The 23,708-nt window shown below is 44.4% G+C and overlaps 1 protein-coding gene across 1 annotated transcript in view; it reads left to right on the top strand.

Moving 5' to 3' along the window:
- The window catches only part of sirt7 (sirtuin 7), a 39,543-nt gene that overhangs the window by 1,660 nt on the left and 14,175 nt on the right, over positions 1 to 23,708 (top strand). Inside the window, exons 2-5 of the mRNA XM_043714849.1 lie at positions 16,864 to 17,001; positions 18,539 to 18,643; positions 20,376 to 20,446; positions 22,161 to 22,233. Of these exons, the coding sequence (XP_043570784.1) occupies positions 16,864 to 17,001; positions 18,539 to 18,643; positions 20,376 to 20,446; positions 22,161 to 22,233 (387 nt within the window). The remainder of the gene's footprint in view (positions 1 to 16,863; positions 17,002 to 18,538; positions 18,644 to 20,375; positions 20,447 to 22,160; positions 22,234 to 23,708) is intronic.

The raw sequence follows: 23,708 nt of genomic DNA, 5'->3' as shown, positions 1-23,708 counted from the left end.
CCCCCCCCAGCCCTCCACCCCGGTCTCCCTGCTGTCCACCCTCCTCTCCCTCCCCCTGCTCAGCCCTCCATCCTCACATCTCCCTCATCCCCACCCTGCTCTGCCCTCCATCTCCCTCTAACCCAGTGACCCACAAGTAGTCATTGAACCTTGACCTGTTCAGACATGTTATGAAATACCTCTGAAGCAGATAGGAGTTGAGCCCCAGTCCATCGGCCCTGAGGTAGGGCCACCGCTACTCCCCCACGAGCCCTTTGATTTGCACCTGAGTTTGGGCCAACTCATTGGGTTATCAGATTGAAGCTTTGTGGAAAGATGTAGGCTTTTGATTTTCTGGTTTTCACCAAATACAATACTTCCGATATAACTATCAGCAAGGGAGGGCATTTTATTAGTCTTAATTAACTGATTCTTAGATTGCCCTCCTCTGTTTTACTATTTTATTCTAAAAAATGATTTGGGTATACGTGTGTAGGGTGGGAAAGAAATTGTTGTATATCTGCCACATTTATGTGCACAAAGTCAAATTGTTGATGGATATTTTCTTCCAGTAGTGGGAAACCATTAACACACACATCCAGAAGTCCAGTTGTATGATTTCATTTGCAAAGGATTGTATGACTTAGTAATTGATTTTAATAAGTAGCAGAGCAAAATACTCAAGTTTGATTTTTTTTCTCAACTATCTGATCTTAGTTGTTGTGTGCAAATGGCCAAAAGCTGTATATTACTGGTAAAAGTCCACGAAGGCCAGGACCCTGTCACCAAGTTTACACGTGCACAGTACATGGACTGTGACCATGTGAGAGAATCCCTGCAACTCCTGTTTATTTTTTCCTTTGGAGAAAGTCCTTGTCAATAATACAGCTTCCTTCGAGCCAGCTCTATGAACAGAACCTCTGACACTCCTGTTTTTTCCTTATTTTTCTCCCCACACCACCACCTATCAGCAGTTTTACCCCAGCACCCTCGTGTGTGTGCAGGTGTAGGACACAGTGAAGTACAAACAAGTGCATAAACCTTTATTTATATTCCACCACCAAGAGCGAATCCTGTTTATTTTTTTCTTTTCAGGATGTCTGACATTCCTATTTTTTTCTCCTCCCCATACTACTACCTAACTGCGGTAGTGCTTATCTTTCCCCAGCACCCATATTGTGTGTGTGCAAGTGTAAGACACAAGGTGTACAAATCTTTATTCAATTTCCACCACCAGGAAGAAAGGAAACACCCAAGTGGCCAGTGACAAGCAGTGCCCTTCACATCAAAGTGCAATGCTGCATGATCAAAAAGTCAAGGGGAGGGCAGGGATTAAATCAAAATAAAGTTGGGCGGGGAAATAATACATTCCGCTCCCTGCGGTGCCCACCTCTCCCTGAACAGCTCGAGGGTGTTGGTGGACACCGCATGCTCCGTCTCCAGCGACCCCTCCCCCCAGACTCTAACATAACTGCTGAAGAGGGAAGGCAATCGGCCCTAACGCCCCCCTTCAGGGCCCGCTGCCTGGACCTGTTTATGGCCAGTTTGGCCAAACCCAAGAGCAGACCACGAGGAGATCCTCCGACCTACCCTCCCTACCTCCGTACTAGGTGGTGACTCCTGTTTATCTTTTTTTTTAAAGAGTAATTGAATTGAGATTCTAAATTTCCCATTCTTTTCCTTTAATTTTCCCCCACACTACTACCTAACTGCGGTAGTGCTTGCTTTTCCCCAGCATCCATGTTGTGTGTGTGCAGGTGAGAGACACAGTGAAAGACACAAGGTGTACAAATCTTTATTCAGTTTCCACCACCAGGAAGAAAAGAAATACCCGAGTGGCCAGGGACAAGCAATGCCCTTCTCAGAGAGCTGCGTGATGACTTCTGTTTATTTTTTTCTTCTTTCTTATTTACTCCCACACTACTGCCTAACTGCGGTAGTGCTTATTTTTTGTGTTCATAGTCTGATATTGTCAGTGGTGACCGCAAAAGTGTCCAGAAAGTTGAAAATTAGAACGGACGCTTCCAGTGGCAATACCACTGATGTATCTGCCAGTGGGAGGTGGCTCAGGCATCTGCATTTGCCTTTTGACCTTCTGGACGATGTTCCAACTTGTAATTGTACGCACTGAGAATAAGGGCCCATTGCTGAATTTGATCTGAAATTATGGGTAGCATAGCCGTCAAGTAGCCCTAACAAGTGTTTGTAATCCGCCACCTCCACTCTGGTACAGATGTGGGAGCCGGAGCACCTTTGATCGCCCTCACTTTATCTTTCAATGGGTATGACCTGGTCTTGTTGATTCTGTAGCTCAAGTCACTGAGCGCCTGGAACACCCATCTTTCCCTTCTAAGGTGTATGTCCACTGTGAGAAATGTTAAAGCACTATGTCCAAGTTCTCCAAGTGCTTGAGAAAGTCATCCAGATAAATGGCAATCTGGGGTCCACCTTGTAACATGTTCTCCATCATCCACTGGAAAAGGGCAGAGGCTGATGATAGCACAAATGGCAGACTTATATTTTGGTACAAACCCTTATGGTTATTAATTGTGGCATAATCTAGTTGCAATTGCATGTGGGCATAGCTCATGTCCAGCTTCATGAAGGACAGTCCCCTCCTGCCACTTTTGTGTACAAGTTGTCTATGCAAGGGATTAGGTATTTATTTCACTGCAAGAAGCACTTTATTGCTTAAAGTACCCATGAAGGTGAACTGACCTCTCAAGCTTCACAATTGGTGTGACTGGTGCTGCTCCTTCACAAACTGGACTGTTTTGATGATTCCTTTACTTTCCAGCGTCCTGATTTCTGCCTCTACTTTTGTACATAAGGCAAATTGCACTGGGCAGGCCTTGTAGAATTGCCTCCTGGTCAAACATATAAGGTGGTCATGGCTCCTTTGATAGTCCCTGGACCTTCCTGAAAAATTGCGGGTATTTAATTTGGGCTTCAGTCAGGCAGCTATTTTCTAATCAAAAAATGTTGAGCTGATCAAGGTGAACCTTTGTCAATCAATTCAGCCCCATCAAGCTCGGACCCAAGCCTTTTACTACAATCAGTGGTAACTGCACCAACTGCTTCTCATAGGAGACTGGAACTGAAGTCGTACCCATAATCTGTAATGGTTCCTCAGTATACATTCTCTGTCTGGCTGAGGATTTGCACAAATTTAAGGCTTGGAGTCCAAAACAAACCTTGTTGACCTCCATTAGAACAGAGTGTCTATTTAACCAGACAATTATTTGGTTCAGGTTTGGATATTGCAGAGCTATTTAACTGTTTCAAATCACATGTAGGTGGACTTTCCAGGGTGTGCATTGTCCTGGATACCAACCTATGACTACTTATTCAAGTCAGGCTTTGTAGGACTCCTTTGCTATCTCGAATCTCATCTACAATGGCTTGCTGGCCTGGATCCTGAAGAACATTTTAGCCATTTGGCTGAGGTTCAGCTTTGTTTTGGGATTTTTCTGTGGGCTGAATTAGGATCCATCTGCTCAGGATATGTTATGCGTGAGGCTGTGTGATTACCTACACTCAAGTCGGTGTTCTCAAGCTCAGTCGAACGTGCAAGGGTGTCCACTTCTTTTGGAATACCATGTAGCTTGCACAGTCCATTTGCCACTTTTTCTAATAATACAGGCTGTTTGAGCTTCAGCTCGTAGTTTTTGCGTGGTTACATTATTAATCCTACATACCAAACAGTGTCTCAGCATCTCATTCAGAGTTAACCCAAAATCACAAGCCCCTGCCAGTCATCTTAATCTTGTCAAAAATTCCGTTATGATTCCCCTGATTCATAAAATTAGAGGAGACTTGGCGTTGTAATATTCTTAACTAAATTTATCTGCTCATAAAAGATTTTAGTATCTGGTGCCTCAGTCAATGTTAGGCTCTTAATTACCGAGAATGTTTCAGGTCCTCAAGCTGTCCAGAATGACCTGTTACTTTTCTTCTGCCTGGGGAAAAAAAGGCATTTTTTTTTTTAACCACATTTTGGGCCCAGTCTTTGATGGCAGGATTGAATGAGTCAAGTTTCCCAAATACAAGCATGATGTCAGAAATGCATACCCCAACTCAAAGTCGATTGTTGACTGAATTTTCTTCAGGAGCACACTGTTTTCTCTCGTTGCCACTGAAATGAATCCATGGAGGCTGTATCCTACCACCAAGTCCCCCTTTATTTACATGTTCACAGTACATGGACTCTGACCAGCTAGCTCAGAGCCAGTCCCCAGAGTAAGGAGAATTCCTGAGACAGACATTTATTTTGAAAACTTTTTTTCTTAATTTTTTTTCTCTTTTTAAAAGATATTTTGCCACACTACCACTGCCCCCAAAGGGGGCCCGGCAGAGATTAGATTAGATTAGATTACTTAGTGTGGAAACAGGCCTTTCGGCCCAACAAGTCCACACCGACCCGCCGAAGTGCAACCCACCCAAACATTTACCCCTTTACCTAACGTTTATATTAAGTTTCCCACCACCAGGAAAGTACCCATGTGGCTAGCGAAACATCAACAAGCAAAGCCTGATAAGGGCAATGCTCACCTGAAAATGTGAAGGGGGAGGGTAGAGGGAGAAGGAGGAGACTAAATCAGAATAAAGTTGAAGGGGAGAAATAAAGCACTTCATTCCCCGTGGTGCCCACCCCGACCTAAAGGCATTGAGAGCATTCTTGGATGCTCCCTCTCCAAAGATAGCAGGGCTCGAATGTAACCGCGGAAGAGGAGACTCCTGTTTATTTGAGCAAATGCAGTCAGCAGCACTGTCTGATTGGCTCGGGTTAACAGTCTGAATCAGGGATCCCATACTTGGGGATCTATGTGGCCAGACCTGTTCCAGTCACTGTAATTGGATGGAGGGGTACTGCTAAAGTTGTTGCTCCTTCTGTGAGTGTTTGTTTAGGGATGAGTTAAGGATAGAATTGGAGTTAGCTGCGATGCCTCCTTGCTGTGAACCATGGCTGGTTGGGCAAAGCACTAGAAGGTGCCTGGATTCTTTGCTTTGTACTCCAGTATGCAATCAGTTATTTCAAAGAATTGCACAGAAGTGTGCAAATTGTTGAGCAAAAGGAAATACGAGCCAATTTTTTTGTTTCTAAAGTGTGGGCGGCACGGTGGCACAGTGGTTAGCACTGCTGCCTCACAGCGCCAGAGACCCGGGTTCAATTCCTGCCTCAGGCGACTGACTGGTGGACTTGTTGGGCCGAAGGGCCTGTTTCCACACTGTAAGTAATCTAATCTAATCTAATCTAATCTAATCTATACTTTATCCATAAATTATCTGTAAGTATCACTACAGAACAGTTCTGTACCGACTGTGCAGGAAATACTGTGGAATTTTAACATTTCTCCTTTAGAGCTTCAACACAATTGCAACAAAAAAAGACATTTTCTAAACATGAAAGGAAACTATTTTCATTTCCATTAAGGCGACATGGGTATCTCAACGAAACAGAGTCTCCTATTTTGGAAGAAAGATCTGAGATCTTACACCACAGTGTTTTGGTGGCAGCTGCCTTAAGTTTTATTGCATCCCTCCGCATGTAGTCCTGAATCTTGGATTGTGCCAGTTTGTAACAGTCGGTCAAGGTCAACTCTTTGCATGAGAAGAGCAACAAGTTTTGGGCACACCAAAGAGCATCTTCCACCAAATTGGTCCACCAGGCATAGTCAATATTTGGCTTGGTGTATGTCCTGGGGAAGAGCTCATGGAGTGCAAAGATGCTCAGGATGAACCTCAACAGAAACCACTGCATTTCTGTCTGGATCTTCTTTGCAAAGGCACATTGCAAAAGATGTATGACAATCTCTTCTCTGCTGATGCTGCTTTGACGCATCAACGGAGCCCATTTACTGACTGGGTCCCCCCGTTATTCTTTGGCAGAAGGGCCTTGCGTGGTGGTCTTCCTTCACTGCGGCTTGGTGGCAGCTGCCCCAAGCTTCAGCACGTAGACATGGACCTTGGAATGTGCCAGTCTGCAACACTGTTGTGGTCAACTCCTTCAGCTAGAAGACCACTAAGTTTTGGACAGATCAAAGAGCGTCTTTCACTGAGTTGATGGTCCTCCCGGCACAGTTGATGTTCGTCTCCGTGTGCATCGTGGGAAACAGACCGTAGAACACAGAGCAACTCTGGACGAACCTCAACAAACACCACTGCATTCCTCTCAAGTCTTCCTTTCGCATAGTTCCCCGCCATGTGAGACAGTCTTGTCCCCTCCACAGCTGCTTCATGGTTAGCACGTAGTGGTGCAGAGAATCTGGGCATGCTTAAAGGATCTCACAGGCACAGCCCTTCTCACCTGAGAAGTGCAAGACCCTCGGCAGTCTTCCTGCCTGGTATAGCACAGGTTTGGTCGAGGTGAATTACAGGTCGCAGAGCAGACCTGACCCGGTTGCCGATGACCTTTAATAGACCCATCTGCCCGTAACCAAGTGTATCTACGCAGCGCTCCATCTGCAGGGGATGCTGAAGACATTGTGCAGCTTGGCATCTTTGACTGTTTCCACTGTCGTTCCCCTCACCTGGTGGAATGTCCATTTGTATCAATGATACAGTTGAAGTCTCTGGCCAGAGTGACCGGCCTGGATGTAGCCAGCAACAGTGGAAGCTGTTGCAGGATGGCCAACCGCTCCCTCTTACCCACTGGGGCATGCATATTAGTCTCAGAGGAGTGTTTCTTTACATAACAACATTAGTGACGAGGAGATGCCCACCCAGCACCTCCTTAACTCCGGAGATGATGAAGTTGCCTCCACGCAGCAGGATACCCAGGCTGGAGGAGCGGTTACCATTGCCCCCCGATCAAACTGGCGATCCATGGGCCCACAAGCTCAACAATCTCCTATCACTGCTGAGGAGTAGTATCCCACACTCCTGCAGAAACAGTACATCTGCTTTAACGTTGGCTCAGAAGACCAACGTAGAAACACATTGTGTGGAAGAGTTAACGCTACACACATTAGTACTCTCAATTTTAACACCCATTTTACAATTTGAGGTTGCCATTGTACATTTACCGATGGCCCCATACCTGGGGGCGGCTGTCTGTATCCCCATGGTGTAGGCAAACTGTGTGACCCTTGCAGGGGTTATTTCCCCACGCTGGTGTCATCAGGCTGAGACTGCGGTCTGCAGAGTCCAGTTCTGTCTGACAGAGGGGCTGCCACATGATGGTGGCTCCCAGTTACTTGGGGCAGTGGGTACCCCCTAGTTCTCACCGGATGGGGTCTGGGCTTTACCGGTCCCCTCGGAGGGTCTGTTGTTTCCCGGTTGGGGATGTTACAACACGGCTGTTAACTGAAAACCAGCAACACAGAAAAGATTTATTGCATGCAGTAATCTGTAAAAATTCGAGTGGCCAAGAACGATGTAAAGTAAAAATTAACAACTTTATTTCTTGAAGTGTAACAGAGAATAATTAACTAATCAGTATTTGCAATTTTTTTCACTAACCTATCTTTTTTACCTTCCCTTGTATAATACTCCCAATTAAGGTTTACAAAACAACATTTCTTATTTCAGAACCATGCAGCGGTAGGTTCTTGTCTTCGGATCTTCCTGTATCGTCTTTTCTCTCTTTGAAAAGCGATTTTCAAAGAGTTTTTTTTCAAGCGGTCTACATGCAGTTTTCCTCTCAACTGTTCAATTTTCCCCAATCTTATACCCCAGAACATCGGATTGTGTCATTGACTTTTGAGATTGTCAATATACTCGATTGAAATTTGATTGAAAATAGATATTTTTATCGCGGTATAATTTAAACTGCTTGGCCGAATTCGAATTTGTTTTGTCTCCAGGCAACTAACTACTTGAGTTGTTCAACCCAGTGTTTGTTACATTCTTACTGAGAACGCTTGGTGCTATGCCTGGTAGTTCTGCTGCTTTTAACTGTCTCAAACGTACACCCACATCTTCATAACAGGGGGCACTCTCTCCTTTTACCCCTGTGGTGTTCTGCCTCATCTGGTGATGGCTGAAAATGTGTTGCTGGAAAAGCGCAGCAGGTCAGGCAGCATCCAGGGAACAGGAAAATCGACGTTTCAGGCATAAGCCCTTCTTCAGGAATGAGGAAAGTTTGTCCAGCAGGCTAAGATAAAAGGTAGAGAGGAGGGACTTGGGGGAGGGGCATCGGAAATGTGATAGGTGGAAAGAGGTCAAGGTGAGGGTGATAGGTCAGACTGGGGTGGGGGTGAAGAGGTCAGGAAGAAGATTGCAGGTTAGGAAGGCGGTGCTGAGTTCGATGGATTTGACTGAGACAAGGTGGGGGGAGGGGTTGTTCATCTGGTGATGAACAACCTTCCACCCGTCTTCACTATCTGAGGAGCTGCTGGTGTTATTCCCATGCAGCTGCCATTTCCTCCTTATCCAGTGAGACTTTGTGGGCCTGGCAGGTTCTCCTTTTCCTGTATTTCAGTGAAATCCACTCTCCCGTCTCCTTGGTTTCCTCCTCCGTTGCCTCTGTCTGTCCAGCTGGAGCTTCGGTCAGCTGCTGTGCTTCCACGCTGGCTGCTGTCTGTTCTACTCCAGCCTGTCCATCCTCTCTGGGTGTTGCCGGACTCCGCTCCCCTGCTGTTGGTGGTGCCTTGCTGGTCTTTCGGGGTCCATGGTTCACGTTGCCACTTCCGGCTATCTGTTCCTACAGATGGTTACGTTACAGTCCACTGCCATGTGTCTGGACCTCCGGCAGGTTCGGCACACTCTCGGCTACCCTGCATACGTGAGGTAGCCCCTGCTCCCTCTAACTGCGAAGCTGGAGGATGTTCCCACTGGCGTGCATTCTCAGGGTCATCATGACATGCTGCTTGCTGGTCCAGATTCCAAATGGGTCCACAATGTCTCCTTCCACCTGCGTATGCCTTCTCTGGTAGGTCAGGATATTGGCTGCAGGAATGTGTGGGTTGTACATATGGATTGTAGCAAGCCAACACACCCATGCAAGGGAAGACACACAGCAGCACCACAGACAGGATGGAGAACAGAGCCTCCCCTTCTTTTTCCTTGAATACCTTCAGGAGCTTCTCACATTGAACTAACCTTCACGAGTTTGAACCAAAATGCCTAGCACTGGGGAAATCCTGCAGGCAGTAGATTTTTTTTTTATATTTCAAAAATATACTTTATTCATAAAATACTTTGATCTGTACAATTGGACATGCCATACATATGTAAACATTCCATTTGTTTGCATACCGAAAACAGAGTAATCATTCCTATTTACAGGTCTGTATGATTACATTTTTAGCTGAGGCGTCAGCAGAGCCCAAATGACTGCATGGGCACCCTGTTCTCCTTAGGCAGGCAGATGTTACACAGTGGTCTTTCCCCACCGCGCCTTGGCGGCAGCTGCCCCAAGCTTCAGCGCGTCCCTCAACACGTAGTCCTGGACCTTGGAATGTGCCAGTCTGCAACACTCAGTCGGGGTCAACTCCTTCAGCTGGAAGATCAACAGAAGGCAGGAGAGAGGGGGCAGCTCTGCCTGACTCCAGATCTAACTGGGAAGCTATCTGATTCCCACCCATTGATTGAGACTGCACTGACAATGTTGGTGTAGAGCAGTCTGATCCAATTGCAGATTCTCTCCCCAAAGCCCATTTTGGAGAGAACATCTCTCATATACCTATGTGATATCCTGACAAAGGCTTTCTCCTGGTCCAGGCTGATCAGGTAGGTGTCCAACCCTCTGTCCTGCACGTAGGCGATCGTATCCCTGAGGAGTGCGAGACTCTTGGCGATCTTCCTGCCCGGCACAGCACAGGTTTGGTCAGGGTGAATCACCGACCCCAGAGCAGACCTGACCCGGTTGGCGATTTCCTTTGACAGAATTTTGTAATCCGCATTCAACAGTGAGATTGGTCTCCAATTTTTGAGTTCCTCCCTCTCCCCCTTCCCCTTGTAGATGAGGGTGATGATGCCTTTCCTCATGGATTCACTCATGGTACCTGCCCGAAGCATACTGACATATGCCTCCAGCAGGTCCTGGCCAATCAAGTCCCACAGAGCGGAATAGAGCTCGATCGGTAAGCCGTCGCGTAAGCCGTCGCTTCCGGGAGTTTTATTCTTTTCGAAGGACCTGAGGGCCTTGGTCAGCTCATCCAGAGCTAGCGGTTGGTCCAGCCTCTCTCGTGTTCTGTCGTCTAAGACCTCCGTGATAGAGGACAGGAACAACTGGGAGGCCGCGCTGTCGGTCGGCTTCGCGTCATACAGGCTGGCATAGAAGGATTTACTGATGTTCATGACGTCAGCCTGAGATGACGTTATCGAGCCATCATCTTCCTTCAGGCTGCTGAGCACAGAGCTCTCTTTGTGCACCTTCTGGAAGAAGAAACGTGAGCACGTCTCGTCCTGCTCCACCGAGCGGACCCTGGACCGGAAGATTATCTTGGAGGCCTCCGAGGCAAAGAGTGAGGCTTGCTGGCCCTTCACTTCCTTGAGGTCCTCCGTGACATCCACCCCATCGTCTGCAGTAGGAGCAGGTTCTGCATACTTTCCTGGAGCTGGGACAGTTTTCTCCACCTCTCTCTCGCCTCCTGAACACTTTTTTTGAGGATGAAGAACCTCTTGATGTTCCCTTTTACTGTTTCCCACCAGTCCGCTGGGGACTCAAAGAGGGGCTTCACGGTTCTCCAACCTGCGTAGTCCCTCTTGAGCTCCTCAATGTTTCCCGGGGTTAACAGCTTTGTGTTCAGCTTCCACGTTCCCTTACGAGCCCGCTGCTCGTCCTGTAGGTGACAGTCGGCCAGCAGGAGGCAGTGGTCAGAGAAGAACACCAGCTTGATGTCAGTGGATCTGACCGAGCGCGTTCGGGACACAAACAGGTAATCTGTCCTTGAGCGGATAGACCCGTCTGCCCGTGACCAGGTGTATCTACGCTGCGCTCCGTCTGCAGGGGTGCTGAAGACGTCGTGTGGCTTGGCATCTTCTGCCGTGTCCATCAGGGCTCTGGACGTGGTGTCCAGTTTACTGCCCCCCCCGGCCAACCGTTCACTCTTACCCACTGGGGCGTACACATTAATCAGTCTCAGGGGAGCATTCCTGTACATGACGTCGGCGACAAGGAGGCGCCCGCCCACCACCTCCTTAACCTCTGAGATGGTGAAGTTGCCTCCTCTCAACAGGATACCCAAGCCGGAGGCGCAGCTATCGTTGCCCCCCGACCAAACTGACAGCCCATGGGCCTACAAGCTCGACCATCTCCTGTAGCTCCTGAGGTGCGGTACCCCACACTCCTGCAGAAACAGGACGTCGGCTTTAACATTGGCCAGGAAGGCCATCGTAGAAACACATCGCGTCGCCGATTTGATGCTACGCACATTGATGCTGGCAACTCTTATCCCCATTTTAACAGTTTACAAGGTTAACAGTGTCCATTTGCTGCTGGTCTTGCCCCTCTGGGGTAGCTGTGTGCATCCCCGTGGTGACGGCAAACTGCTGGACCCTCCCAGGGCTGAGGTAGCTGTCCGGCTCCACGCTGGAGCCATTTCCCCGCTCTGGTGTCTTCGGGTCGCGCCCAGTTTCCGCATAGTCCAGTTCTCCATCTGACAGCGGGGCTGTCACAGGACCGCTGCTCCCAGTTTCCTGGAGCTGTGGGCCGGTGGGTACCTCTTGGTTCTCACCAGGTCTGGGGAGGCCTTTACCCATCCCCTCCAGAGGGAGAGTCTTTTCCGGCTTGGGTGGTGCTGCCCTTCTTTTTCCCCACGGCACTCTGTCTCTTCCTCTGGTGACGACCCTCCTTGCGATCCTCACCGTCGGAAGAGCTGCCTGTATCCTCTTCCTGCTTTTGACATTAATCCAATCCTCTGCCTCCTTTGATCCCTCCTCTTCCATTTCCTCCGTCTGTCTTGAAGGAGCTTGGATCGGCTGCTGCATCTCCCCGCTGTCTGCCGTCTGCTCCGCTACAGCCTGCCCTTCCTTCTGGGTGCCTCCAGACACCATTCCCGTGTTGTTTTGTGGTACCTTGCTGGTCTCAGGCGGTCCACGGCTCGTGTTGCCACCTCCGGCCATCTGTGCATAGGTGGCGGCCCCTCGTCTTGGGCAGGCCTTGAAATGTGGCCCGCCTCTCCGCACAGATTACAGTTCTTGGCCTCCTTACATTCCTTGGTCGGGTGGCCTGACCTCCCGCAGGTTCGGCACACTTTTGGCTGCCCTGCATATGTCAGGTAACCTCTGCTTCCTCCGATGGCAAAGCTGGAGGGTGGGTGGAGGATGTTCTCACTGGCATCGACCCTCAGGGTTACCCTGACCTGTCGTTTTGCTGGTCCAGATCCTGAAAGGATCGACCAAATCGGTACTCTCTCCCTCGACCTGGACGTATCTTCTTAAGGTCAGGGCATCTACTGCTGGGACATGAGGGTTGTACATCTGGATTGTTACAACCCGACTCCTTTGTGCAGGAAGCGCACACAACGGGATCGCCGACAAGGTGGAGAACAGAGGTTCCCCTTCCTTCTCCTTGAAGACCTTCAGGAACTGCTCGCAATTCTCCACGCTCCTGAAGGTCACGTCGAAATAGCCTGCCGCAGGGAAATCCTGCAGGCAGTACACGTCTGCTGCTTCGAACCCGCAGCACTCCAGCAAAATCTTCTTCACAAACATCGTCCGATCGACCGGTGTGTGTGCTCCTCCACCTTCTTCACAGTCACCCTGACTGTGTTATGAATACTCTGGCCAGGGCTGCGAACAGCTGCTGAGGCCATAGCTCTGAGGTAGGCTGGTACCTGAATTGGCGTTAGGCCGAAGCCAGCATAAAGATCCACCAAGAGCAGGTCAGCACAACCAAACGATCCAGCGATGGTCTCCAGCAGCTCTGACGACTCGCAACACGATCCCCGCGGTTCCTCCCCCGCCAGCACACGTCCCCTGCATCGAACCTACAGCACTCGAGCAGAATCTCTTCCTCTGGTCCTCAGGAACTACACATGTTCCAAGCCAAAAGGCTGAGAAGCGATACAGTAGATGTCGCTGCTTGGAACCCACAGTAATCTAAAGGAATTTGTTAATCAAACACTGTCAGATCGACCGGTATATGCTGTTCCACCTTCTTCACAGTCAGCCTAACTGTGTTCCGAATTCCCTGGCCTGAGCTGTGGGTGGTGACTGAGGCCATAGCTCTCAGTTGGCTTTCCTTGCATTGGCAGTAGGCTGAAGACAGCATGAAGATCCACAAAGAGCAGGCCAGCTCAACCAAACGATCCTCCAATGTCCAATCACAATCCAGTGATGATGTTAACTAGCTCTGCTGACTCGCAATTCAACACCTGTTCTAATAAGAACAGATACTACACTTGACCTGGCCCAGAAGCAACACAAACCAGTTTTTTAAAATTCATTTCAAAAATATACTTTACTCATAGAAATCTTTTGGTATCTGTGCAGTTGGTGATGCCATTCTTATGTACACATTACATGTCTTTATGCTGTATGTTAACCATCCAGCCTCTTGATGTTTAGAGGCGTCAGTGGCGCCCAATTACTGAGTGGCCCCCCCCCCCCCGTTCTTCGGAAGGCAGACCTTATACGGTGACCTTTCCCCACCGCGCCTTGATGGCAGCTGCCCCACGTTTCAGCACGTCTCTCAGCACATAATCCTGGACGTTGGAATGTGCTAGTCTGCAACACTCGGTCGGGGTCAACTCCTTCAGCTGGAAGATCAACAGGTTTTGGGCCAACCAAAGAGCGTCTTTCACCAAGTTGATGATCCTCCAGGCACAGTTAATTTTCATTTCAGTGTGCATCCCGCGTCACAGAGCTACTCGGGACGAACCTCGGCACACACCACAGCATTCCTCTCCAGACTTCCTTTGCATAGGCACGTTCCAGAAGGTGTGTGACAGTCCTGTCTCCTCCACAGCTGCTTAGAGGGCAGCGTGCGGTGGCGCAGGGAGTCCGGGCGTACGTAAAGGATCTTACCATTACAGCCCTTCTCGCCACCAGCCGAGCCATGTCCTGGTGCTTGTTGGAAAGTTTTGGCGATGAGGCATTTTGCCAAATGACTTTGACAGTCTGCCCAGGGAACTGCTCAACAGGATCCCCCTCTCTCCTTTTCCCCAAGGTCTCAAGGACACTGTGCTGATCACTTCCTGATGGACTTGTGGTCAGAGGTGTTTTTCTTCATAATTTTCTCCACGAGGGACAGGTGATACGGAATGGTCCAACTACTTGGAGCGTTCCACAGCAGCGAGGCCAGGCCCATCCTTCGCAACACCAGGGACAGGTAGGACCTCTGTACGTAATGACACTTGGTGTTTGCGTACCAGGGATCCACACACAAGCGACACAAACCAATTCCTGTGATCAACCATGTTGCTGTGGTGGGAAGAGTAGCTACGTTCCTATGTGTTGTCTAGCCATCTGTGACTGGGACTATGCGGAAGGTTATGCTGGCTGATTTCAATGTGGCACTGCATCCCATGATTAGTCTTAATTAATCTTTGCAGTCACTACTGCAGTGTATTCTCTGCAAAGCACCCCAATTTATCATGAAAATAAAAATGCAATTTTCAGAGTGAAAGCGTATTGGTTTGCCTACATATGGGTGCTTTTGTGAGAGATAGCATGTCGGCATGAGTCACTCCACAGTTAATTTGTGAGATAGTATACTGCTAATTAACATAGAGACACCATGGCAAGAGCCTGGTTTGAAATTCATTGAATACTGTAAATTAAATTAATTACATTAGAATTTCCCGTGCTATTCTTTTAGTGCAGTGAGTATGTGTTTAAAGTTGGTAATGTCTGGCGCATGAGTAAACACCATATGGCCATTTTAATGAGATACTATTGACATTCTTGTAACTATATCAAAGATTAAACATTCAACTGTCTCTAACACTGAACAAAAATGTTTTTTTCTAATCAATTTGTTCAGAGAGGTTGCTGATCTATAATATTCAATAACATGATGACTGCTTCATTGCATATCTCTAAATTTTGTCAAGTTTTACTATGTCTACATGCTGTATTGATGAAACACGGGATGCAACAATAATACATTGGAGACTTCTCAGTTTCATTACAAAATGCTTAAAATTCATATTTACATTTTCTGTCCGGGGCAGACATATCACTGAAGTTGTAAATAATAGTTGTCAATAGGATCTTAGTGAAGTGTATTAAAAAAGAATGGGTACCTAATGAACACAGTCCGCTGATTTCTCAGCAACAAACCCAAACAAGCAGACAAAGCAAGACCAGAAACTCTAGCCACACTCCCCTACATCAAAGACATCTCGGAAATGACTGCCAGACTACTCAGACCCCTTGGCATCATGGTAGCCCACAAACCCACCAACACAGTAAAACAGCAGCTAATGAACCTTGAAAGACAACAAGCAAAACTAATGTCATTTACAAAATAACGTGCAAGAATGGTAGTAAACACTACACTGGACAAACAGGCAGAAAACTAGCCACTAGGATACATGAACATCAACTAGCCACCAAATGACATGACCCCCCTCTCACTAGTATCCTTACATATAGATAAGGAATGACATCACTTTGACTGGGACAACACATCCAGCCTAGGATAAGCCAAACAGAGACATGCATGAGCATTCCTAGAAACATGGCATTCCAACAGGAACGCTGTCAACAAGCACAAGTTAGACCCCGTCTACCACCCCCTGAGAAAAAGAACAGGAAATGACATCACCAACCCAAAGAAACCCAAACATATAAACAGAAAGCAGGGGTTATCAGCAGTGCTTGACCTGGAGGCCTACTGAAGATGTTACCCCATATGGTGACAAAACATCTGGAAATGAACCTTCCAGCTCAGCGAGCAAACCTACATCCAGGACCTCAACCTGAGCTACAAATCTTCTCAAAACTCGCGAAGTGTAATTATTTATAGAATTCTTCATGTGGACGTAGGTCATTTGGCCCATTGAGTCACACCGATTCTCCCAGACCCAGACCCACACCCCCTACCATATAACCATGCATTTCCCATGGCTAATCCACCTAGCCTGCACATCCTTGGATGCTAAGGGAAAATTTGCATGGCCAATCACCTAACTTGCACATGTTTGGACTGAGAGGGGAAACCGGAGCATCTGAAGGAAACTCCCACAGACATGAGAATGTACAAACTCCCGTCAGACAGTTGCCTGAGAGTGTGAGGCAGCAGTTCTAACCTCAGCCACTGTGGGCTTGTGAAATTTGAAATGTTTAAGACACTCTGGTAAACAGTTAATTTCTTTTGCTATCTTTATCTGTGTACTACCTTTTTAATAAACACGTAAGCTTGAAAACATGTTTATGATTAATTAGAATGATTACACAAGGGAAAATATTTGGGGCTTATAAACTGGGAATGTGCTAAGAGGAAACATTTTTGACTTGTACAATACATGACAGATTCTGTCGTTATGGAAGTGACATTAGGTAATCTATGAAGACTCTTGCACAGGTACAGTGATAAAATGAATTCACTCGAGTACAACTTGTCTCTTATTTTGTCAGGACAGGCATTGAAACCTTGTTTCAGACTCTTATTTGGTGATATTAAATTGGGGCTATAAATAAAAGTATGCATTCTTTCATGTTTTTAATGCCATTCTCATGTTTTAAACAGTGTACACTTTAAACTTGCTAGCATTAAGAATGTATCTGTTGAGATTAAAGTTTGCAAAGTAATACTCTGAGATGGTTGTTTGTAAAACTTATTGAAGAATATTTTCATTTGATCCACACTGTAATTATCTGTTCTTATTCAGTTTTCCTGTTCTTTCTAAGTACCTACTTGAAATATATTTTTCTTCACTAAATATAAGAAACTTAGCTAATTGAATTAGCTTGAGTTTCAATTGGTGGTAATGTATTCCACGTTTTATTGACCCATTTCCTCTAATATCTCCATCACTGAATCTCTTGCAGGTATCCAAAATTCTACAAAAACCACAAGAACTACGAACAAAGGATGACCTCGCTGTGCTTGCAGCATGTGTTGAGACTGTGCAAGAGTTGGAAAGGCGAAAACAGAAGACTGAGGCACGAAAGAGGAAACTTGAAGAGGTAAGTAATTTTTTCGTGCATTGTAGTTGACTCCTGAGCTTCCACATTGATTAGCTGTGCACAGCAACAGATTTGCTCAATAGTGATTTACGTTCGAGGAAAGATTACTTTAAATATATTTAAAACTTGTTGTAGTACTGGACTGCTGCCATGACCAATTTCTGCCATTCCTTCTACTGGATCCAAGAAGAAGAATATGCATTTCCTTGCCTTTCACAACGTCTTTTGAAAAGTGGTCACTATTGGAATGTAAGAAACACAGCAGTCAATTTGTGACAGTGACCAAATGATCTTGACTGAAGAATATGTATTAGTCAAGAGTGCAAAGATGTCTAACACAAAACAAATTGCTGGTGAAACATAGCAAATCTGGCAGCATCTATGGAGGGAAAGCTGAGATAACGTTTTGAGTTGAATCACCCTTCACCATAAGGGAATAGCTAGAAAAAGGTGGTTGTTATGCTGATGATAGGGAATGGAGTGAGTGGATAGGTGGAGATGGAGCCCAAAAAGAAAGAAAACAAAGGGATGGCTGATAGTAAACCAGGGAAGGAGAAAAGCTGATAATGAGGACAATGAATAAGTGAAAATGGGTTGGTTGTGCTTGAAACAGCTCATGCTGTGACTGGGTATGGGAGTGGGTAAAGGACATGCAAAGGGGTATTCAGCTTCGAAAATTATTGAACTCTGTTATTGAGTCCTGAAGGCTACAGGGTCCCCAAACAGAATGCCGTTCTTCCAGCTTGCACTGAACCTCATTGAAGCACTGCAGCACGTCTGAGATAGAAATGTCAGTGTGCGAACACAGTGAGGTGTTGAAGTGGCAGGCAACTGGAAGCTCTGGGTCGTTTTTACAGACGGAACGTTGTGTTCTGCAAAGCGCCCACTCAATCTGCGGAGAGACAATATGGTTCTGTAAGCTGTTCCTTTAACCAATAAATTTGAGATGTTATAAGTGTGAATTGGTCACCTTGTGCCTCCTGCAAGCAAGTGCCTCCTGAAAGTACCAGAAGGAAGAAGATCAGGAAACAGCAAACCCATGGTCAGGGGCCATTGAACTACCTTCCCAGTCTTTGCCCATAACATCCATTTTTCTTGTCTATCTGTATTTGTTTGTAAGGGAAGTTATAAACTGTAGAATTATGTGTTGATGGTTCACAATTATTTACCTATAGCTTTAATTTATTAATTTGTAATAAATAATTCTTGCTAAATGCAGAAACTTGGTGCGTGCTTTCTATCTGGGTCTAAAAGGCCAGTACTTTTGGGAATTTTGCGTACTTTTATCAAATCTTTAACTTTTCTGAATACTTCAGGAAAATCAGACCTCGATTTCCAGCATGCTACCCATCGTGCTGTATTTTAATTGCTTTTAAACAATTTGAGATGTTTTTAGATATGAAAAGCATTTTATAAATGCGAGGTATCTTTATTCTTTTTAAATAATTTGTAGAATACAATTCTTTAAAGTGTTATTGTATGGTGGATGGATTTAAAGCATTTAGGCTGTGACATCTCTGCTATTTATTTTTGTTAGGTTATTGATGAGCCTGAAGAACTAAGGAGAAAAGTTAACCTGCTGGCAGCAGCTATACAAGAAGCACAATACCCAGTAATCTATTCTGGTGCAGGAATCAGCACGGTAAGGCAATCCTATAAACAAGCCAGAAAAATGAGAGCCGTGATTAGCAGATCACAAGAATTTCAAACTAATTCTGCTTAGTCTTCTGCATTCAAGCTGCTATGAAACAGTTTATAGGTGTAGCATTCTTCGGTTTGTCAAATTTTAAAGGCTAACGTGATTTTCATTGCAGTAGTTCAAAAGTGTGGTCCCACAGACAGAGTTTGCATGAGAAGCTGTAATAAACCATCTTTTCCCAAGTAGGGTGAGAATGATATGAATCCTTGATTCCATTGCTTTGAATGGAAATAGTCAGTGCTGTGGAACAATTTTAGCTTTTTGGATATCATTCAGAAGCACTGTACAAAATACGTTGAATGCAGAAATAGAACTGTTGATTGTAATAAACAAGCAGAACACAAATGATCTTTGTGGCCAGCAAGCATTTACTTCATAGAAGTATTTTTCCACTTTATTTCATCTCACCCCATTAAAGGCATCCTTCTATTCTTTTCTTCCTTAATTAGGTAGCTTCCCTTTAAATGCGTCGGTGCCAATTATTTCAACCTCACTCAGTGATAACAAGTTTCATATTTTAGTAATTTGTTTTGAAATCATATCCTGCATTCTTTGTTTGATTTTATTGGTGACCGTCTTGGATTTATTATCATCTCTACATGTAGTCTAATCAGTCTTTTCATAACTTTAAAAACAAATCATTCCTCAGGCTGCATGACTGAAGAAGTAGCAACTTTTCATAGTTTGTATAATATTTACTAACTTCCAAAGTTGCCAAATTATTTATGTCTCGTTTTATCAGGGAGAAAAGAACTCTCCTCAAATCGAGGCCAAGACATGAAAGCACCGTAATTCAAGGCACTCAAGCTGCCAGCATTATTTGCTAAAATTCAAGACAGGCTCAGTATGAATATCTCTATGTATCAACTAATGAATTAGGACACAGCCCTTACTTTGAAAATCTAGAGATAATAAATATATCTTGGTTTCAATAGAAAGTACCTCTTAGCACATCCCTATATGATTTATTTGTCTATGTCGTGCATAGTTATGAGGCATTTTCAAGAGTGTGTTGGATAACAGAAGGCTTTTGTGGACAGGTCTGATCATGTATCCATTTATTTCAGTTACAATCCTTGACGTTTGTCAGAGTGGAGATTTTGAAACACTCATCAAGTGAAACAACGTAAACACAAGTTGTAACTCTTGCGTTTCAATTGATGCTCAAGGATGAAATTTTATCACTTTACGTCAATTGCATTTAAAAATGAAAACGTTATTCTAAATCATCCAATTCAATGACTTAGAACAAACAGTAAATCTGATAAACATTACATTCGATGCATGTTTGTTTCCCAGTTCCTTTCATCCTGTATTTTTTACAAGTAGTATAAGTATCACTGGGATTGCTTATTATCAGTAATGTTACTGTAGAAATGTTAGACATTAAGCTGGTGGATTAACTATATTAATTCTAACCATAAATTTCTCTGCATCTTTGTTTCTTTCCTTCATTTCATGCAAGATATTCCTTACTGCCTACCTTTTCAGTCGAGCTTTTGACCACTCGTCCTGATATCTTCTAATGTGGCTCAGTGACAAATCCTGAGAACTGCATTGAGACAGTTTAGTATGTTAAATGTGCTATATAAATGCATTTTTTTTTGACAAACAGACCTTTTTACTTTTACTTTGTTGAAATAATAAGATGTTACTTTGTTTCTACTTAATGCAGGCTGCATCTATCCCAGATTACAGAGGCCCCAAAGGGGTGTGGACATTATTGCAGAGTGGTAGGGAAGTGAGGTAAGGAAAATCTTTATATGAGCTACAACACCAAATGATATAGCTGTTATTTTTGGACTAAAAATGTCAGATATCTTTCTCAATGGTTAGAATGCATAACTGCACTAACTGGTGAAATGAATGCTGTAGAGAGTTCCACAATTTTAGATCTTGCCATAAGTATAATTTAAATGATCAAAAAGCAAACCTGTGCCTTATTTATGGTGGCAAATTTAACAAAGGAAATATTCAGACTATTCGAAGTAAGACTATACCCAGGCTTTTTGATTTACTCCGATCTCTGCAGTTTCAGTCTGACACAATTGTTGTTGGCAGTGGTGTAGTTGAGTTTGCAGTAATTTACCATAACTGCTGCCAGCCCTCCTGCCAAGACCTATTATACTTTTAAAATAATAATGTTCTTTCACTGCCTATGTGAGATTAAACCAAAAATAGAGTATTAACATGGGCCCCAATTAAGCCATTTGTAGCATGACCAGGCAGCAATTGAAGTTGGCAAAGAGCAATGTCGTTTTCCCACTCCCCACAGGTGGAAAGTTGGAAAATTAAGAGATGATTTCATTGAAACAAGGTCAGTCTAGGTGCTCAGAGCCACATTGTAAAACATCCCTGCATGTGTTTCAAATAAAAATAATTTTTTGATTGTTGCAAAATAAAACATTTGAGCTACAATGCATAAGTACCAGTATGTATTAACATATTGTCTGATCAGCAATAGTTACAGGTTATTTGCCAATGTTATTTACCCATAGGTGATACTGAATGTTTCAAGTTTCCAGCCAGTCATCTACTCCATACATTTACTTTTTGAAGGGGCAAGAGTATGTTATTGTATCTTGTCGTATTTTTGTTGATTTCAAATTTACAGATGAAATGACATTTGGAAGTATTGCAAACCATAAGAAGGATCGAGTAGAACTCAAAAGGATGTAGATAGAATAGGTAAGCAAGTGGCTTTAAGTTTTAATGTAGAGAAGAGTGAAGTGATTCATTTTGGAGGGAAAAATATTTTTAAAAAATGAAAAAGTACTGTTCTAAAGGAGTTGCAGGAGCAGGGAGACCTGGATATATGTAAGGGATTGGTTAATAGAGCATCCTCGACTTTGAGACATAAAATGCAAAATCAGGGATGATGTGCTAACCTATATGAAACACTATTTTGGCCTCAACTGGAGTATTATGTTCAATGCTGGGAACTGCACTGAAGGAAATATGTTGAAGGCCTTAGTGGGTACATAAAAGATTTGCGAGAAAGCTTCCAGGTGTAAGGAACTTCAGTTGCACAAATAGATTGGAGAAGTTACTTGTTCACTTTGGAAGAAAAAAGGTTGAGAGGAGTTTCGGTAGAAGTATTCAAAATCCTAAAGGATTTGGCCAGAGTAGATGGGAAAAACCAAATCCCACTGATGGAATGATTGCAAACCAGATGACGCAGTTAGAAGCCTTGGTGATGCGAGTTAAAATATTTTGCACTCAGCAGATGATCAGGATATAGAGTAGTCCTCAGAATGTGGTGGAGGCAGGATCAGTTAAGTTTTCTGAAGGGAGTTGGTTTATTATCTGAAGAGGAAAACAAAAATGTAGGGCTGTGGGCTAAAGGCAGGGAATGGCACGAGGTGATTGCCCTACAGAGAGCCAGCACAGACACAACAGGCTGAATGTGTAACTCTATTATTTAGTCTGCTGAAGTATATGTTGTTTATTTGTGGTAAAGCACAGCAGATCTCAGTGAGGCAGAGCCCACCCTGACTCATATGTGCATCACTCAACTTTATAAAGAAAAACTGGTAAGAACTAGAATTTTTTTTCTCTTTTATTGTATTACAATGACTGATTCTCACTTCATACATGGTTGGGGAAAATAAAAACAAATTGCTGTTGAAACTCAACAGGTCTGGCAGCATCTGTGGGGAGAAAGCAGAGTTAACTTTCAAATCTGGTGATTCTTCATCAGAAGTGCCAGATGCTACCAGACCTACTGAGTTTTACCAGAAATTTCTGTTTGGTTTTATGTCTCCAGCATCCGCAATTCTTTGTTTTTCTTTAAATCCACAAAATAAAACAATGTGAACAATAAGCTCTCCTGCAAACCACAGCAAAATAAACTGAAGAAATGATGGTGACTATTAAATGCATTTCAGGTCAGGGAAGTTCAACATAGGATGATTGGAATGAAACCACACAGAAGGAAGCCATCTGATCCTAAATGTTTTTTTCTGTCAATTTGAAAGCATTATCCAATTAGTCCCACCCCCAACCCCCTGCTTTCCTCAAGGCCTAGTAATTTTATCCAGTTCCTGATTGAAATTTATTATTGAATCCACATCTTCAAAAGTGCACTCTACATCACAATAACTTGCGTGAAAAGAAAGTGTTTTTACATAGAGGTCCAGTAACTGGCAAATATGCTGTGTGTGTTAGTTACCAATACTTTGATATAGAAAGTAGTTTCTCCCTATTCACTAAATGTAAATCCTTTTGAGTATCAATATCAAATCTCCCTTTTTTTTTCATTTTCAGGTTTAGCTTTTCCTAGGGAATTGAAATCTTTCATTTTTGATACTATTCTGGTAAATCTCCTCTGATCCCTTTCAAGTAAAGTGTGGTGCACAGAATTGGCCAATAACTCTATTTGATTACTGCAGATTTGCAGGTTTCTCTGCTCTTGCGCCCCCTTTAAAATTGCACTATTTAGTTTAGCTTGCTGCTTCTATTTATTCATAGGATGTGGGCACCACTAGCAAAGTTAGCATTTATTTCTAATACTAATTGACAATGAGAGCATGATGATCTACCTTTTTTGACAACTGAGTGGTTTGCTAACCCATTCCAGGAGCAATTAAAAGTCAACTACATTCCTATCTGAAGGCACAAGTAAGGATGCTAAATCTCCTTTGCTAAAGGAGACCAGTAAACCAGGTGGACTTTTCAGCAACAAAAACAGAAATTACTGGAGAGACTCACACTGGCAGCATCTGGAAGTTCTGATGAAGATTTGCCAGACTTGAAATGTTAACTCTGTTTGCTCTCTAAAGATGCTGCCACACCTACTGAGTTTCTCCAGCAATTTATGTTTTGGTTTTGGATCTCCACATCTGACGTTCTTTGTTTTAGTTTAGGGCTTTTCAGCAGTGTGGCAGCATTACTGATCTAACTTTTTATTTCAACCTTTTGTTAACTCACTGGTTTTGAATTCATTAATCCAGGCCTCCAAATTTCTAGTTCAGTAGCAATCATTATGTTAACATTCCAAGTGCCTCCC

This window comes from Chiloscyllium plagiosum, chromosome 24, assembly GCF_004010195.1.
Source record: "Chiloscyllium plagiosum isolate BGI_BamShark_2017 chromosome 24, ASM401019v2, whole genome shotgun sequence".
Taxonomy (NCBI): Eukaryota; Metazoa; Chordata; class Chondrichthyes; order Orectolobiformes; family Hemiscylliidae; genus Chiloscyllium; species Chiloscyllium plagiosum.
The sequence above is the reverse complement of the archived record's forward strand: the minus strand, read 5'-3'. Positions and strand labels throughout refer to the sequence as shown.